At 43.4% G+C, this 18,573-nt stretch overlaps 2 protein-coding genes and 1 non-coding gene across 3 annotated transcripts; all 3 read right to left on the bottom strand.

The window, feature by feature from the left end:
- Window positions 1-6,903: 6,903 nt before the first annotated feature.
- On the bottom strand, window positions 6,904-9,596 carry LOC110913504. Its single transcript, XM_022158328.1, has 2 exons — window positions 7,602-9,596; window positions 6,904-7,482 (listed from the first exon to the last, which is right to left on the bottom strand). Exons 1-2 carry the CDS (start codon window positions 9,594-9,596, stop codon window positions 6,904-6,906), a joined length of 2,574 nt encoding a protein of 857 aa, XP_022014020.1.
- A 3,573-nt stretch (window positions 9,597-13,169) lies between these two features.
- LOC110913503 lies at window positions 13,170-14,633 on the bottom strand. The gene has a single exon (XM_022158327.1). It carries the CDS (start codon window positions 14,631-14,633, stop codon window positions 13,170-13,172), a length of 1,464 nt encoding a protein of 487 aa, XP_022014019.1.
- Window positions 14,634-17,349: 2,716 nt separating this feature from the next.
- Window positions 17,350-17,453, bottom strand: LOC118487861. Its single transcript, XR_004882804.1, has one exon. It is a non-coding gene; the product is annotated as a small nucleolar RNA R71 (small nucleolar RNA).
- Between the last annotated feature and the right edge of the window lie 1,120 nt (window positions 17,454-18,573).

Below are 18,573 nucleotides of genomic sequence, written 5' to 3'. Positions count from 1 at the left end.
GGGTCAGACCACCTATATTCGAACTTGCCTGGGATGAACCAGATGTGTGGCATATAACGAGAAGACTGGTCGTGCGTGAACTGCAATGTCTCCTTCTTCTTGTGCCAACCCTCGATCCGCAACCAAATCCGATCCTTCCTTTTTTTTTTTGCCTTCTCTCGCGGTATTGTTTTTTGAAGTTTCATTTATCACTATTACCACGGGCCAGCTATGGTGTTCTTCCTCTTCCACCAAAGTTTCTACGTTTGGTGACTTTTTGATCTCCATAGTTGGCTTCACTTCTAATATTGCTTCTAATTCGATCAAATCACCAACTGGGTCAAATAGTTCTTCATCTACTAGAGTTGGTAGATTAATCAACTCGTCACCAAACTCCGTCTCCCATGAGAGGATATGATCATCCCCCACCCCGATGCATCAGACATGTCCCATATTGGGTTAGTGGGATAAAAATCATCCTCATAAATATAAATATCTGGATTACTAGGAGGTTGCTCATCTTCTTTCTCTCCTTATTTTTCCTCTGGGTCTTCTCCCTTCAATATCTTATATGCATCCAGTTGCGCATCTATCTCTTCATTACTACACGAAAAAACAATTATGAACTTACCCGTATTCTCTTCTCGTTCTTCCTGCTGAACCGGAGGTGGGACTGAGATGTCCATTGTAGTCTCCGGCTGAGACTGTGATTCCTGCAAAAAATAATCCTCACAAGACAAGTGTAAAGAATTATACGAATCATTAACATCATGCATAGAATCGATAGACACAGAAGGATCATTTTCATAAACGTTTTTCATATAGTGTGGAATTGGTATTGCTAACATCCCTGGCTCTGTAACGTTTAAAAGCAACTCACCTGAGACAGTTTGATATCTAACAAATGTACCTGCACTATTGTACATATAACGACCTTGAATCTTCACAATCTTCGCCTCCAGACGATCTAACGACTCAACCACATACCGAACAAGCCTATCTCTCTCTTCCTTATCAAATTTTAACCAAGAATTTATTTCCTGTTGTGTACTATTTTGCTAAGTTGCCAATACGAATTAGCATAATAATTGCAGAGGACCCCACATATTGTGGACATTTAACAGTAAAATGGGGTCTTCCATAAATCTCACACGTATTTACTAGACTCAAAAAAAAATTAAAAAAATAAAAGACACGGACAATTAGACTCCTACGATTCAATATACAAAAGCAAGTAGCACAGATTTAGCAGATAAGTGTAATCAAAGCTAATAAACGCAATCGCTAAGAGTCCCCGGCAAAGGTGCCAAAAACTTGATGTGCTAAAAGTGGTCAAATAAAAACTAACTAATATTAACCAAAACTAGACACGCTAAGTTTTAAATTTATAAAAAACAGACTCTCTAAAACCTAGAGCACACAACCGGCAAGTGTACCGATGAGTGCAGTATTGCTAAAGTAAGTCCGAGTATCGAACCTAATGCAATTTATTAAAAATAACTAAATTAACTAAACCGGACTAAGCACTACGACACAAACCAAGAAGTTAAGAAACGATCAGAGATGAGAAGTAAACTACCTAGGTCAGAATGCTACACATGTATGACAACTTCTATCGTCTTTGGAACTATTGTGGAACCGGGATCTTAAAATACTAACTTACGAGGAAACCAAACAAGACCCTAGACCCTTCTCCAGGAGACACTTATGGCAACCTAAAAAGTCGTTAAACTATCGGTTTAAATGGACTCCCTTACGGTATCTCAAACTGTAACAATATAGTACCCTTATTCGACAATCTACCTCACACCACAAAAGTCAAGGGTAACTATGGATTCCTGATTAGACTCGATAAGCAAATAGTGAAAGGGAAATTAAGGGGATCTTCTCATAAAGTCCTAACCCTAGCAATCTAACACTAAAAACAAACCGACAACCTCTCACCTCACAGCTATCGACATTGGTAGAACACTTAACCCTATTCAAATTACAATTACACCCCTATGGATCACTACGTCTAGCAAATCATCTAATAGTCAAAGACACACAATACTCGACTTAGCATGCAACTATTATTTGAAAGTCATTCAACTAGCCACATGAGGGATAATCATTCAAAGAACAAGATTAAATACGCATATACAAAAGATCATAAGAACCAAAGTTGTTTTCTTTAATTATTTAATCCACAATTAAATCCAAAAACCGAATGAAAATAATTAGTCAAACATGTTGTTCATCACAAATCTAGGCAGTATAAAAGAACTAGCCAAGAAATATAACCACTAAAAAGAAACAAGTCTCAAATAATAAATAATCCATAGTATCAAGTTTTAAAAACACAAAGTTATTAAAACTGAACACTAACTATTTGCAAACCCGGAATTGAATCTTGATCGCTGCCTTGAATCTTGAACAAATAAATAACTCCGCCTTATTGAATCAACGTTTTTTCTCTGTTCGTATGGCAGCGATTCGTCTGATGTATGGCAGCCACCCTTTGCTTCATCTGATTTATATAAAATAATATGACGGCCTCCTCTTTTTATTCGTCTCTACATCCGCTGATAGTAATCCTCTCCCAAAAATTATTATTCGATCCAGTTGCTTGCTTGAGGTGTATGTATTGCGATGGGCCAAAGCCCATGTCTATTCAATGCCTGAAGACTCAAAAAACCAGTCAGTCCGACCTGGCTAGAGTTAAGCTTCAGACGATCTAGCAAGAACCTGCAAGATCACAAGGAAACAAGCACACCGTTAGCCTCGTCACAGGGAGGGGGGCCTCTCTGTGACCAAGCTCGGGCGTGAGAATAAGTATTTGTGAGGAGAAAGTAGGTCAAGGAGAGAGAGAGGGGAGTTTAGAGAGAGAAAGTGGCCGTTACCCCTTTTGGAAGTCCAAGTATGGTATTTATAGTCTTTGGGTTTGCTGACGTGGCGAGTTAGTTATGGCCGGACCAGTCACTGTCATGACGGTTATGCCCGTGGGGCCCGGTTAGTTACGGCGTACCAGTGTATTTGTCCGTTTCATTTTATGGTGTAAGGTGCGATCCGACCTTGATGTATTATGGTTCGGTTCTATGTTTGACGATGATTCAGTCCGATCAAGGACGTATCCTCATTAAGTCCCCTTAGTACGTAGCGTTTCTTTGGTAAAAGCTTCGAACTATAACGGCATTATTTTGGCAGTTTGAGTCCCTGATTTATCGTTTTTCTCGGATTTCAAATTTTTTGGGACGGTGACCTATTGTTGGGTGACCATTGGTCACTTTAGCTTTTCCGTTTGATGTGACGCTTGATGTGCGTCAGTTACCATGACGTGTCACGTCCTGATTGGCTGTTTTAAGGCGGTTTCATACCTCTATAAAAAAGGGGAAAAAGTGGTTTTTCATTTTCACTTTTTACTCTATCTTCTTCAATCTTTTTTCTCTGAGCCGAAGTCTTATTCTCTGAGCAGGTTTGTACCCATCTTTTCAATATGTCCAACAAAAGCAATCTGTCTGGTTGCTTCAATATTTTGAGTAAAAGTGGTTTGGAGTGGTATGTAAATACATACGCGATTCCTGCCTCATTGCACCCCGTCCTCCCCGAAAAGGATACGCCGATTTATCCTTTTGTATCGGGGAAAATAGGAATTTATACTCGCCTCTTTGATTATTGCAACTATCGTCTTCCTCTGACGAAGTTTTTGATCGAGGTGCTTTTGTTCCACGAGGTTCACTTGACTCAAATGAACCCCTTCGGCCTTGCCAAGGTGTGTCACTTTGAGCTGGCTTGTCATGGACTGGGGTCCGACCCGGATTTGGATGTGTTCCGGGCTTTTTACAGGTTGAATCGGTCCGGCAGCTGGTATACCTTTGAGGTCAGAGACAAAAATTCTTGCTGTTATACGTGGATTACTACGAGTCTCAAGGATTGGAAAGATCACTTCCTCCTGGTTGATGATAGATGCGTTCCGGAGTTCATGACATGGAGGTTAAAGAAATCGAAACTCCCGCCTCCACTTCCTGAAGATTTCGAGTACAACGGAGACATATATGCGAACTAGTCAAAGAAGCCGGACGTATACAGAAATATCCGTAACACATCCTTGTCATGGGACGGATCAGCACGATATGGTCCGAACCAGGGCGGTATCCTACCCTTAGATGGAACGGCAAGGGTTAGTTTTACGGTGTTCCTCGAATTTATATATTATTATATATATTTTTTTTGCAAGTTTCACTACCGCGACGGACTATAGATATTATTTGTTGTTTGTTTTTGTGCAGCTATGGGTTTGAAAGAGGCCTTGAGGCTAAAATCCTTTGAGCCCAAAGAGTTTGAGATCCGAGCTACAAGGACGCCGAAAGGTGATCCTCCGTACCTAAATATTGTGCAGGGGATTCTTTACCAAATCCGGGAACCTGAGGCTCCGGAAAATCAAGGAGGTTCGGCCGGTCAAGGGGGTTCAGGTTCGGCTCCTATGGCGCAAATAGCGGATGCTGTTCCAGTTCAAGCTGTGGCGGTGGTTGGTGGTGCTAAGGGTAAGGAATCTGGTTCGATCAGGACAAAAGGGTCCGGTTCCAAGTTTGTGATCGAGGATGAGGGAGTCCATCTTTCTGTTGGAGATGAAGGAGAGCATGACGAGGGCGTAAAAAGAGGTGGTGATGACGAAGATGAGGATGAGGCGGATGAGGAAGAGCATCCTCAAGTTAGCTTGAAGAGAAAGCGAGCTGTTTCGTCTAAATCTGGCCCGAAGCTTAAACAGGTGAAAAAGAAGAAGACAGATTCTAAAATTGTCACACTTGATGATGATGATCAGGTCACCGAGTTTTCTACTGCTGGAGGAATGTTGGAGAATTTGGATGCCCATCTTCATGGGGGTCGTACTCCGAGGGACCACCCGGTAAACATTCCGTCGAGCCCGTTGTCCTTCGGAGGAGGGGCTATCAAGGTTATTGCCGATGTCCGTATGTCTGATCTTAAAAAGACCGAACCTTCTCCTTCGGGTAAGCTTACCACGTGGGTTGCTTCTAATGTATCAAGGCCAAGCCCTAAGCCGATTGACAGCGGGGACAGTGCCTCTTCTTCCCCGTTATGGTATAATACTGAAGCTATCTTCTTGTCACGGGAGTTAGGTTCGGGTGGTGTTGAAGACATGGACTCGGCCCGAGCGTTGGAGAAATATGTACCGGAGTGGTCATTAACGAACAAGGATAGGATTGTGGATGCTCTTACAGCCAAGATGGCATTGTTTCATTTGGGGACCCCGGCTGAGCACTCCCACTATCGGAAGATGAGCGGGCCGGAACTTGGAAATGCCCTCATGTTAAATCAGGCTCAGTCGAACTCTCTGGTGGTAGAAACGTATAAACGTTGGATCGAGTCGGAGTCGTCTTGTCACAGGCTCCAGCGTGAGGTTGCTAGTCTAAAAAATGAAGATAACGTTCGATCGAAGACGAAACAGGAACTAGCTTCCCTCCGATCTCAAGTTGACCGCCTGAAGGAGCAAGTTTCAGAGGCGAAGGAAGTTAACAAGTCTTCCCAAGCTTCGGCTGCGGTTGCTTACGAGGCTCGAGATAAAGCCCTCCAAGACTTAGAAAATTTCAAAACAAGGTTCGGTGATTTGGAGAAAAAGCTGCCTGATTCGGAAAAAAAGGCATGTGGCCAAACTGAAGGAGATGCAAACGTCTTATGACCAGCTTCTAGCTGACCATCATCGTCTGATGGATGGTATGGTTTTATTATTTTTTTTACCTGATCCGTATTCCTTCTTTCTAATTTAATCTTATCTTTTGTAGAAAAAGAAGAACTTAAAAAGGCTCGTGCCAGGGCAATTGAATCCCACACGGCGACGATTGACGAAGCGAAGGGAATGTTGACCCGCTGCGATGGTGAGATGGTCGAATTATATTCTCAAGTGTCGTAACTCATGCTTACCAAGCAGTGGTTTCTGACAGACGGGATCGCATGGGTGGTTAAACTGGTTCATCAGAGCCCAGAGCTAGAGAAGGATGTAGCGGATCTTGTTAGCAGTGTTAACACAGTTGGCGCGAATGAAGGAATCAAGCAAGGTTTGCATGCTGCCCTAAACTCGGTCCGTTCTGCCGTGGAGGTCCCTGGCTATGACGAGGGAGCCAAGGACGCATTAGATGCTGGGATAAAAGCTTTTGATGATTTTCATATTTCGGTCCTTGGCAAGGTTGCAGATTTGATTGACAAACCCTTGTCCGTTATTAAACAGAGGAGCCAACTCCCTATTGTGAAGGAAGATTATGAAATTTAATGTTTGTCGTTGGTTTCTGTAATCGTACAATATTTTTACCTTTGTCGTGGTATGTACCGAACAAGTCAGTCTTTTGGTTTATGTTTCTTGATGAAAAACATGCTTTACTTAACTTTGTATGAAACCATGCTTTTCTTAGTTAGACATGCGTGTGTCTGGCCTCTTAGCTTTTTGAGTTTGCGTCCAAACTCCTCACCGTTCGACCGTATTACTGTTTGGCTATCTTAGGCAGCCGAACACAGGTGGGAAATTTTATAACTTAACTCTTTTCACCTATCAAATTATTTAAAAGTCATGCCGCATCGGCTGCATGTCTTTTGCTTAATAGATTTTTATGACTTGAACTATTTAAGCCTTCTCGATCGGCGCGAGGCATGGGTCGAGGCCCGTTTGTGCACATTTTATTTTTGTTTGAACTTTCGTATATATGTGTATGTATGCTACGTATGTATGCTACGTTTAATACTTGCAAGGACATAGATCGCTTTATTCGTTATCATTTATAAACAAAAACTCCGGGGCATTACCCTCCCGGACTTTCAACAATAAATGGAACTTTTCGGGGCATTACCCTCCCGAATTTTACATGGAAATTAAAAACATAAGGAAATAGGAGATAGCGATCTTTATCGGCCGTAGCAGGCCGTTTACATAAAACACTATTTCAAGTGTACCCCGTTCCAAGTTCTGGGTACCGGGGTTCCGTCAATTTTCTCCAACACGTAAGAGCCCTTCTCGCTTGCTTCTTTGACTCGGTACGGTCCTTCCCATTTCGGGGCTAACTTGCCAGGGGCTTCGACACGGCTTGCATCATTGTTTCGGAGTACAAAATCTCCGACTTCGAACTTGTAGATCTTTGTGCGGGCATTGTAATACTTCTCGATTTTCTTTTTGTATCGGGCTTCCTTGATCGTCGCGATGTTCCGACGTTCTTCTAGCAGATCGAGATTAGACCGGAGTTCCCGCTCATTCTCCTCCCAGTTTTTGCACCTTTGATTCGGGAGTCCGATCTCTGCAGGAATTACAGCCTCAGTGCCATACGTAAGGCAAAAAGGTGTCTCTCCATTGCTAGTCTTGTGCAACGTTCGGTGAGCCCATAGAACATTCGGCAATTCATCCGCCCAGCCTTTGCCTTCGTACCCCAGCCTTCTTTTTATCCCATCAACAATTCTTCGATTTATCTGCTCGACTTGCCCGTTCCCTTGGGGGTGGGCCACCGAAGAGAAGACATGGTTGATCTTCAAATTTTCACACCATCGCTTGAATGGGTTTTCCGCGAACTGTTTTGCGTTGTCGCTGATAATGTAGAGTGGAAGACCGAAGCGCACACAATTTGCTCCCAAAAGAATCTTGTTACATTATAACCGGAGATAACTGTAAACGGTCGGGCTTCCACCCATTTGGTGAAATAATCTACCGCAACTAGCAGGTACTGGGCGCTTCTGCTCGACCGTGGAAAAGGACCGACTATGTCAACTCCCCACTTTTGAAAAGGCCATGCTGCGGTTACTGGAATCATTTCGTTCTTAGCCCTAAGGCTTATTGGTGCGTGTCTTTGGCATTCATCACATTGCTGAAGCTCCTTGACTGCACTCTCATGCATCCCGGGCCAGTAATACCCTGCATTTTTTACTTTGGTTAAGATCATTTTAGGTCCGGCGTGAATGCCGCAAATGCCATAATGTATTTCCCTGATGATGTAACTGGCTTGCTCCGGGTCAAGACATTTCAGCAGAGGTCCGAGAAAAGTCTTTCGGTATAACCCTCCTTCTTGCATCTCGTACTGAAGAGAGTTGATTTGGATCTTTCTTGCCTCTGCTTTGTCAATCGGTAGAACGTCGTGCACCAAGTAGTTGATTATTGGTGTCATCCACGTCTGGGACGGAGCTTCTACTTGCATAACATGGGGAGTAGAAATTGAGGGTGCGGTCAGCACTTCTACCCTTACTTCCTTGGCCAGGTGACTAAATGACATAGATGCCAGCTTGCTTAGTGCATCGGCCTTTTTGTTTTTGCTACGAGGGACGTGTTCGACCTTGCAAGAGTCGAACGATGCCATGATTTGCTTTACTTGTTCAAGATATTCGATCATGTTAGCTTCCCTCGCTTCATAATCTCCATTCACCTGATTTGCCACGAGCAATGAGTCTACATTGGCTACGACGTTTCTTGCTCTGACTTTTGCTGCCAGACGTAGGCCTGCTAATAAGGCTTCATACTCAGCTTCGTTGTTGGAGCTCTTGAATTCTAAACGGAGCGCATATGTCATATCCGTGCCATCTGGATTGGTGAGAATTAAGCCTGCCCCTGACCCTTCGGAGCTTGAAGCGTCGTCTGTGTACAGGGTCCAGGGTTTGTCCGGAGCTTTTTCGGCTTCTTCGACTACTTTTTCCTCCGGCATTTCTACTAGCAAATCGGCTATCACCTGCCCTTTCAAAGGTCCCTTGGTTCTGAAAGTAATATTGAATGCACCCAGCTCAATCGCCCACTTTGCCATACGACCTGAAACTTCGGGTCGCCGGAGAACATGCTGGATTCTTTTATCCGTTCGTACCTCAATTGGGTGGGCCTGAAAATACCGACGAAGCCTTCTGGAAGCATGAACCAGCGCCAGGGCTAGTTTTTCCAGGCTTGAGTACCTCGTTTCATAATCTTTTAATGTTCGGCTCACATAATAAATGGGGATTTGCACACCGGTTCGGTGAGCGACGAGTACTACACTGATTGCTCCGTACGATGCAGCCAAATAGACCGTCAATACTTCGTCTTTTTCTGGTACGGTGACCGTCGGCAAAGTGCCGAGATAAGTTTTAAGTTCTTCAAAGGCTCGCGCGGCTTCTTCGGTCCATTTGAACTCCGACCTGAAGCTTCTTCTGAGCACATCCATGAATGGCAGAGATCTGTCCGCAGCTTTCGACAGGAACCGGTGGAGGACGGCTAACCGTCCATTCAAGGATTGAATTTCTTTAACCGACGTTGGAGCTTTCATCGTAAGAACAGCATCGATCTTGTCTGGGTTGGCTCGCAGGCCCCTTGACCCGACCATGACTCCTAGGAACTTTCCTTCTTCTACCCCGAATGTACACTTTTTGGGGTTTAGCTTCATGTTGATGCTTCGGAGCCGGGTGAAGGTTTCGAGTATGTCTTTCAACATGGTAGCTTCGTCATGACTTTTGATCACTATATCATCAACATACACTTCTAAGTTCCGTTCGATCTGGTCTTTGAAGGCTTTGCTCATTAAACGTTGGTATGTAGCACCGGCGTTTTTCAATCCAAATGGCATCTTAGTGAAGTAACAAACTCCCTCGTTGGTGACGAACGCTGTCTTGTCTTTGTCTTCAACTGCCATTTTTATCTAGTGGTACCCCTTGTAAGCGTCTAGAAAACACTTCAACCTGAACGTGGCGATGGAATCGATCTTCTCATCGATTTCTGGTAATGGAAAACAATCCTTGGGGCATGCGTCGTTTAGGTCGGTGAAATCGATACACATTCGCCAGGAGTTATCCTTTTTTCGTACCATGACCGGATTCGACACCCATGTGTCACACCCCGATTTCCACGTGTCTCACCGGTGGGCCCGGTGGGGGATTACCGTGACGTAGTTGGCAACATTATAGTCAAACCACACAATATAAGAATGCACAGCGGAAGCATAAAGATAATATATTTCAACTTGTAAGTGTAATATCAATGTATCACCATTGTTGAAATAATAATCCACAGGGGATCAAATAGAAATAACAAAAGTATTGTTCAACAGACTTCAGGCATCTTAAGCTTGCGAGACTTCTAGTGATGCTAAGGAGAAATCCCAGCCAATTACGCCTACTACCTGCATTTTGTCTTTTTGGGGAAAATACGTCAGTTTACACTGGTAAATACATTCAACTAACACTTTTGTAAAAATGTTTAATAAAATTCGTTTAAATGCTCAAGGCACAAACTCTTTATAACTTGGGATAATTTATAATTAAATCTTGTAAAGAATTACATGTTACTATGCGTTCGGTCGCCCGAGTCATATCGGGTTAAAGTTTAATAGACACACCACATAGTATAAAACCGTGGCGGGTAACCAACGGCTACACTTTTATAATTATAGACATAATGTCGGGTGTACGCCTACACCGGGATGTCGAGGTCGTGGCCATTCGTAAATGCTGCCAAGGATATCCGGGACATGGTCATTAAGCCCCCAAAGGCGTCAAGCCAACAAAACAAATTTTCAAACGGGTCACACTGATAATACCCAACTACTAATGAGTTGGGGTCAATTGCCCGACCAAGCGGTATTTTAGATACCGTAACCCAAGCCCATATAACGGAAAATAAGTTAAAAGTATTTACCTTTGCAAGTATAATCCTTAATTGAATAAATCACAGATAGCTTTTACTGGTCTCCTATTCTGGAACGAAGGTTTAAAAATAACCTATCAGAATCCTAGCGGGTCCTTATATTTGCCGTAGCTTAGACCGGTTGGTTTCAAAGAATAGTTACGGTTTAATCGCGTGAAAGGCGAAAACCGTGAATGGAGTGTGATTTTGACCCAACAAGTTTGAAGACTTGTTTTATATGGGTATAATAATCATACTCTGGATTTTGGGGTCAAAACAATATGGTTTGACCCGTTTCGGCTAATTCGTGTAAACTAGTTACATAAGCCGAACCGTGCGCGCAAAAGGCGCAACGGGTAACCGTAGGGGTCCTACACTTGTTTCCTAAGTCAATATGCTTTAAAGAGGTTGTGGTATCAGTAGGATACCTTCCGTATTGCCCGTAACGAGTTTAAGTTCATTATACGCCCCGTAGGGGTTTTTCGGTCATTTTAAAGGCTTTTAAAGAGCTTTCTGAGTTCTACAGGAAATCTGAGTTTCCCGAACAGTTTATAAAGTCTAATATACTTTATTTATTATTTAAAATCAGTAGCAACTGGAATCGGGTCAAAAGACCTTGTAGAACTCACATTATGGCCAAAAAGGGCATATTCGGTGTTTACCGAGCGATGCCATAACCGCAGGTTATGAGCAGGTCAAAAATAATTAAAAATCTTAAAAAATCCCAAAATATTATTTTACATCAGTGTGTAAAAGGTTTGGTGTCGAAATCCGGGTTTAGATAGGCGTTATGCTAATTGCGCTATTTAATTACTAAAGTTTCGCAATTTGCACTATTTAGCATAACTCATATTCTGGACCTCGGATTGACGTGAAATTTTAGGGACATGCTTAGAAATCAGTAACCAAGGTCATGATCCTTTCACGTGTCCGAAATTCTCGTTTTAAATTAAAAGGGCGTTACGGTCAACTTTTAAGCATTTAACGGAAATGTGTAAAAACTCAGACAAACAACGAACCGGTCACAGAGGTTTATACCATCATGTAACCTGGTCCTAAGAGAGTCCTAAGGCATATCTATTTCAAACTTTAACGGGTCAGAACTGAAGTCAATGCAAAAGTCAAACTTTTGCGACTTTCAGCTCCGAATCGGGTCAAAACAATATATGGTCGGATCAAACAAGCTTAGACTAGTTTATATACTTATTATCATGTTTTATGAGTGTTCAAACAGGTTACATATCATCTACATTACAGATTATGCAAAAAATCGCAAAATGACATTTCTGTTGACTTTTTCTAAGCACGTTTGACTCGACATTTAATCTAGTTAGAGTGGGAATTAGAGGGTGCCCTTTTAGGGGTTTAATGCCCACATGATTACCATCATATAACTATCTTTGATTCGACAAACCACTGGACCATTCGTGGTTTATCGCAAAGTCAATCGTTAATTACGACGGATTGACTTTTAGGGTAAAACTATAGAAAAATGAAACCACAAAGGGTTAGGCAACTTACAGAAGCTTAGTGCACGACTTAGAATGATAGAGGAAAGCTTTGGAGCTCCAGAAGTGAGTTAGAATGCAGGTTTGAGGTGTGATTCATTAGTGTGCAATGTAGTGCCTTTTATAGTGAATTTCCAAGCACAAGATCACTACAACTCAACCTACAAGGGAGCATGGATGATCAGCAGGTGGCCCTGGGTGCTAGGGGGCATGTAGAGGGCGCCCATGCTTCAATTAATGCAGCAATGATCGTTCACAAGCTTAAATCATGCATCTGTCCAAAGTTTCTGCATCTGGGTGGTTCACGCGGCCCGCATTAAGATTCAGACTGGGCTCACGCGGGCCGCCTGAATCTTAATATCAGAACGCGTATATGCAGGAGGCTCGCGGCCCGCATTAACTTATGTGTTTCACTCAGGCGGGCCGCCTGAGGCCTGTTTTCAAAGATTTTTAAATCTTTTGTAATGATTAACCGAATCTTTGGTAATTAATAACCTGACCTTTCGGGTTTGAAGGGGTAACTTTGCGATTTGGCCCTCGGTTAATTACAATTAAGGGCCTCGTGTCTTTTACCCGCACTGTCAAGTCCCCGGTTAATTTAATTACTATCCGGAAAGCCTTAACTTTCATTGTTGACGCTTTTAACCCCTCTCGTACGAATTTGATCATAACTTTCTCGTTTTAAAACGGAACTTCGCGAAATTTATATAGTACATTCTAGTGAGCGTATTTTACTGTTACAAAGCCTCGGGTTCGTCAAAGGGTCACTCAGACGTATAATTAAACATGTTGACACAGTTAACTCCTGCAGCTTTGTAATTTCTCACTTTCTTCCGCGTTTCGCTCCGTACGATCCATGATTTATTCGTTTGAAGGTACGAGCATCGCTTAGGGTTACTATACAGTATATTTACCCTTTGTTGACATTTATAACCCTCGAATTTACATACTTTCAAGGTTTGTCAATTTTAGTCCTTTATTTAATATCTAATGCCACGTGTAAACTCATGACACGTGTTAACACATTATTGGGCACAAAATTTCGAGGTGTTACACCATGTTTGATACCGGACTTCTCAAATGATTCCGGCGTCCAGGAGACTCTTCACGTCCTTTGCAATTGCCTTGGCTCGATCCGGTGCCATGTGCCTTTTCCTTTGTGCTATCGGCTTTATCGACTCCTTTACATTCAGGTGGTGTTGTGCCATGGAGCGGGGAACCCCTTGCATATCAGAGTGCTTCCACGCAAAGACATCAATCGAATTACTCAGCAGTTCCCACAGGAGTTTCTTTATTCGTTTTGGGAGCTGGGCGCCGATAGCCACCTGCTGTTCGGGATAATCCGGGTTGATCGCCCCGAGTTCTGTGGGTACTTCGGCCTTTTTGGAGCTCGTTTCTGCTGCGTGTCTTACTTCGGCTACGCATGAATTTTGCTCTGAAAGTATAGTGGCGACACCTGCTTCGGTGGGAAATTTAATGGCACCGTGTATCGTAGAGCTGATTGCTCCGAGAGCTCGTAATCCATGTCGCCCGAGTATTATGTTGTGTGAAGAGTGGGTTCGGACAACCAAAAAGGCTAGCTGTACGGTTCTGCTCTTGTCACCATCTTTAAATGTGGTTGGAAGAGTAATCTGCCCTATCGGACGAACTACCTCCCCTGAAAAACTTATCAGAGGGGTGGATACTTCGATTAGCTTCTTCTTGGTTTGGGGGTTTAACTGCTGGAAACACTGGAGATACATTATTTCAAAGGCACTTCCTCCATCTACGTAGATTCGCCGGACCAAGTGTCCTGCGACTACGGCTGATATCGTAATTGGTCCGTCTCTTGCATCCTCTGGATCAATCGGAGGGAAATATGTGGGCTGGTGCATCCAAGCTGCCATGTGTTGATTCGACCGCTTTACCCCTCTTGGTTCAGTAGACCGAATCATATTAATTCCGGCCTCGGTGTTCGGGTTATCATTTGCTGTTGCGGGCTTCTTTCCGTCTTTTACCTCTTTTACGAGATGAGAGAGTTTGCCGGATCGCACGGCCTTTTCGATCTCCTGTTTTAATGCCCAACATTCGTCAGTTGTATGCCCCTTGTCTCGGTGATATTCGCAGTACTTTTTGGAGTGCTTATCCGAAGTGGGTCGCTGCTTTGATGGCGTAGGAAACCGGGTAGTCTCCGTACTAAGGATTTCGCTTGGTGATTTTGTTAGTTCATAAAAGGTATTAAAACGCACGTTTCCGGTCCGGAAATTGTTTCGTTCTGACTTTTGATACGGGCCACAACTCCTGTTCCAATTGTTGTTTCTATCTTTTGGTGGCGATGCATTCCGTCTCCATGATGTAGTTCGAGCTTTGGAATTTCCTGCAGCTGTTTCATTCGGCTGGCCACAGGCACTCTTCCCCCGAACGAATGCTCGAGCTCGTTCCATGAGTACCTCTATGGTTTTTGGGAGATCTTCATGGAGCTTTTCTACCAACTGATTGTTCCTTACTCCGTGACAAAATCCAGAAACCCGGAGCTGGTCTACCGCTCCGCTTATCTGCATGCTCTCTCGGTTGAAGCGATCTATAAAATCTTCTACGGACTCTCCGTCGCGGCGCTTTACGTGGTGTACCTCGGTAATGTCTTTCTTGCAACGACGCTGCTGGCAGAAATTTTGCAAGAATATACGTGATGTATAAGAATTTATACATCTTTTAAATGTCAAATACGCCCCGTTTATGCGAAAACTCTTTGTATTTTCATTGATTTTGGTACTCATTTGAGTTGTTTGTGAAAATACAGGTCCGGGCTTCGGCCCGGTGATGAAACGGAAGCTTTTGGAGCAAAATAGAGCTAAAATGGTGCATTCCAGCAAACTGCCAGATATGGCACTACCGTGCCAAACAGTGGCACGACCGTGCCAAGCCCTCCGACATCGGCACTCTCAGCTAGCACTAGCATCTATCAGCCAAATCGCCAAAATTCAGGGGAGCACTACCGTGCCAAACAGTGGCACGACCGTGCCAGGCCAAAATCGACTCCTGGTCAGCTTGTTTCCGAGAACGATGTGACTGTTACCGAGCACTACCGGCTCGCACGACCAGAGCATCTCCGAGCACGGTCGTGCGACCTCGGGAACATTTGAGCGGGATTTTTCCAGAAATGGTAGCAAACAAGATTGACAGACGAAAAGTGACTCTGACACTTGCCAAGCACGACCGTGCCAAAAGGTGGCATGGTAGTGCCAAACGCCCAGCAGTTTAAATACGAGTTTCTAGCTCATTTGCAAGGGAGTGGGAGCATTTTGGTGACTTTTTCTCTCAAGAATCTGGTCTTGGAAGCTTGTTGGAGCCAAGAGGAAGCCTTGAAGAGGATTAAATCACTTGAAGATCTACTCAAACACCATTTAAATCTTGTCTTTAACTTGGTTAGCTTACTACATTATGAACAATTTGTGTTTATTTATGCTTGATTTGGTAGTCATGAGCCTTATGGGCTAAACATTTGTGTTGTCTAAACTATGTTGAAGCTTATGAACATGTGATAATATGGAAGTAGATGTGATGATTGTTCTTGTTAATCTTCATGTTGTCATTTGATTTTGTTCTTGGAGTTCATATGCATGCTTAAAGTTCTTGTTCTTGAATGTTTGCTCATAAGTATTTACATGTTGTGTTGGAAAGCCCATGTAGAGATTATGATTATTGAATCTTGTTAGTATGATCCATGGCATGAAACTAGGAATGGTGAGTGCTAATGTGATATGAACAATGATTTGAGCTTGTGTGTGAATTCTTGCATCTAGATTTGGAAAGATCAAAAGTATGTTTATATGAATTCTATAGTTTGTGTTCATGTTTGGTTGATGATTTAGGCCAAGGTTGTTAGCTAGCATGACCATGCTTGTGGTTCATATCAAGAACATGATGCTAGTGCCAACTACTTAAAACCAAGTTAGGGTGATTAGTGTGTTTCTCATATTAGTTTTCCCTAATTTGTAGAGTTAGGAGTTTTGACAAACAAATAACTCATCATCAAAGATTAACATCAACTTAGCAAGTGAGCTTAAAAGAATAATTTTTAGGTGATTAGAATGTTAATTCATTTTTTTAATTTTCCTAAGAATTATAAACTAGGAAGCCTTGATTGGGGACTTAGTTAAAAATAGAGCTTGCATCATCACAATCCCTTCCTCTTTGTTGTCACATGTGAATGAGTGGATACTTAGTTTAGGCAACCTTTCTTAGATATTGTTATTTGTTAGAAATTTTAGTAGTTTATTTATTTTGCATGATAAGTTAGAAAAATCAACCCAATCATTTGAAAAGGCTTTAAAGTAGCAAAAGTTTAGTATCGAGACACCGCATCCACGGATTGATATCTGGTTCTTGCCGATTAGCTATATTGCCACCCGACGGGTACACTTGCCCTTTGTGTGTGTAGTTAGTTTTTAGGTGAAAAACCCTTTTAAAACTAAATTTGTGTGAAGAAAATCTCAATTAAAAATATATATAATTCACGCACATCAAGTTTTTGGCGCCGTTGCCGGGGATGCGGTCTTCTTGAAAACGATTCGAGTTACTTATTTAGCCATTGTGAAAAGTGTACAAAGTTTTTGTCTACTTGTTTTATTTGCCTTTGCTTGATTAAAAGAAAAAAAATATGATTATTTGCTAGTTGATTTTTTTGTTTTTGTATATATTTTGTGCATTGTGCTCCTTATTCCCTACAGGTCGTGCATGTCCTCAACCCCTGCTACCAATATCGTTGAGCCTTCATCGGAGCCGGAGCGCGATCTTCACCGGAGACTGCGGGAGCGGTTTCGCGTGGTAGCTGAGACGATTGAGACAGACACAGCAGACGACGACACCTTCTACGAGGTTCGGGTAGACATGGCGGACGCGGAAGAGAATAGGATCTTGAATGAAATTGGAAAACCGTCACTCGATGGTTTGCCTGCGAGCATCAATGCACCGACAATCGACAATAATAATTTCGAGATCAAGGCTGGCACCATATCGATGTTGCAGAATGCGGTGCAGTTTTATGGCATGGATCATGAGGATCCTAGTGTTCACATCGCGGGGTTTCTAGAGGTTTGTGCCACATTTAGGATTCGTGATGCATCAGCGGATGCTATCCACCTTCGGCTCTTTCCGTTTTCCTTACGGGATGGAGCCAAGGAGTGGCTTCTTTCACTTCCAGCTGGATCTATCACTACGTGGAATCAATTAGCTGAGAAGTTCCTTCAGAAATATTTCCCTCCAGAGAAAACTGTTCGGTTGAGAACCAAGATTCTGAACTTTCGTCAGGACGAGGACGAATCCCTTTACGAGGCATGGGAGCGTTTCAAAGAGCTTATGAGAAAGGTCCCACATCACGGGTTGCCCAAGTGGCAACAGTGTCAGATCTTCTACCATGGTTTGGACAGTCAGGGACAGATGATGATTGATACATACTCGGGTGGTGATATCGGCACGAAAAATGCCACCAAGGCATTTGAGATTCTTGAAAAGTGTGCCGTGAAAAACCGGACGCAACAGCCCCCGAGGGGAAAGAGTTCTCGGCAGGGAGTTCATCATGTGGACGACTACACAGCCATGACAGCACGTATGGATACCTTGTCTTCGAAATTTGATCGAGTGATGGAAATGCACTCGAGAGGTTCTTCGAGTGGGGGAGCATATCAGGTAGGTGATTTTCCGACGGGAGAGATGTCACACGAGCATGTTGATTTCATGGGAAACCAATACCGTCCTCAAAACAATCCCTACAGCAATACTTATAATCCGGGGTGGAAGAATCATCCAAACTTTAGTTGGAAGCCCGATGCTTCTAACCAGCATCCACCCGGATTCGCTCCACGTCCCACAGCTCCGACCCATGGAGCATATGGTCCACCTCGTCCTCAGCAGCCGCCTCCTTCCAGTGATCCTAGTGTGCATGATATGCTTAGTCAAATCTTAGTTGGTCAAAACACTCAAAAAGCGGAGAATGAGAAGCGTTTTAGGGAGTATGACGGTCGTTTCACGAGGCACGAGAGTGAGTTGAAAAGCCAAAAGGCTTCCATGCAGGCCATTGAGAACCAAGTTGGCCAGATTGCCAAGACGTTGTCAGCGAGACAACAGGGGGGCCTTCCGAGCAACACAGAGCCAAATCCAAATGCTACAGCAAAGGCCATCACGTTGAGAAGCGGCAAGACCGCTCAAGCCATCCCTCCGGCTGTTTCAGAAAATCCAGTCGATGACGAGGAGGTTGATGAGGAGATTGAGGCTGAGTCTCCGGGTGAGGTGCAACAGAGGCGAGTCCCAGCAAGTACCGCACGACCCAAGGAGCCAGTGAGAGAGTATGTCCCTCCCGTTCCATATCCGGGGAGGTTGAAGAAGCAGAAAATGGAAGAACACTATGGTAAATTCCTCGAGCTTTTTAAGCAACTTCATATAAATTTACCATTTGTCGAGGCACTTGCTCAAATGCCTAAGTATGCCAAGTTTCTGAAGGAT

This window comes from Helianthus annuus, chromosome 15 (assembly GCF_002127325.2).
Source record: "Helianthus annuus cultivar XRQ/B chromosome 15, HanXRQr2.0-SUNRISE, whole genome shotgun sequence".
In the NCBI taxonomy this organism is placed as follows: Eukaryota; Viridiplantae; Streptophyta; class Magnoliopsida; order Asterales; family Asteraceae; genus Helianthus; species Helianthus annuus.
Note: the sequence above shows the minus strand (reverse complement) of the source record. Positions and strands in the feature narration are given on the sequence as shown.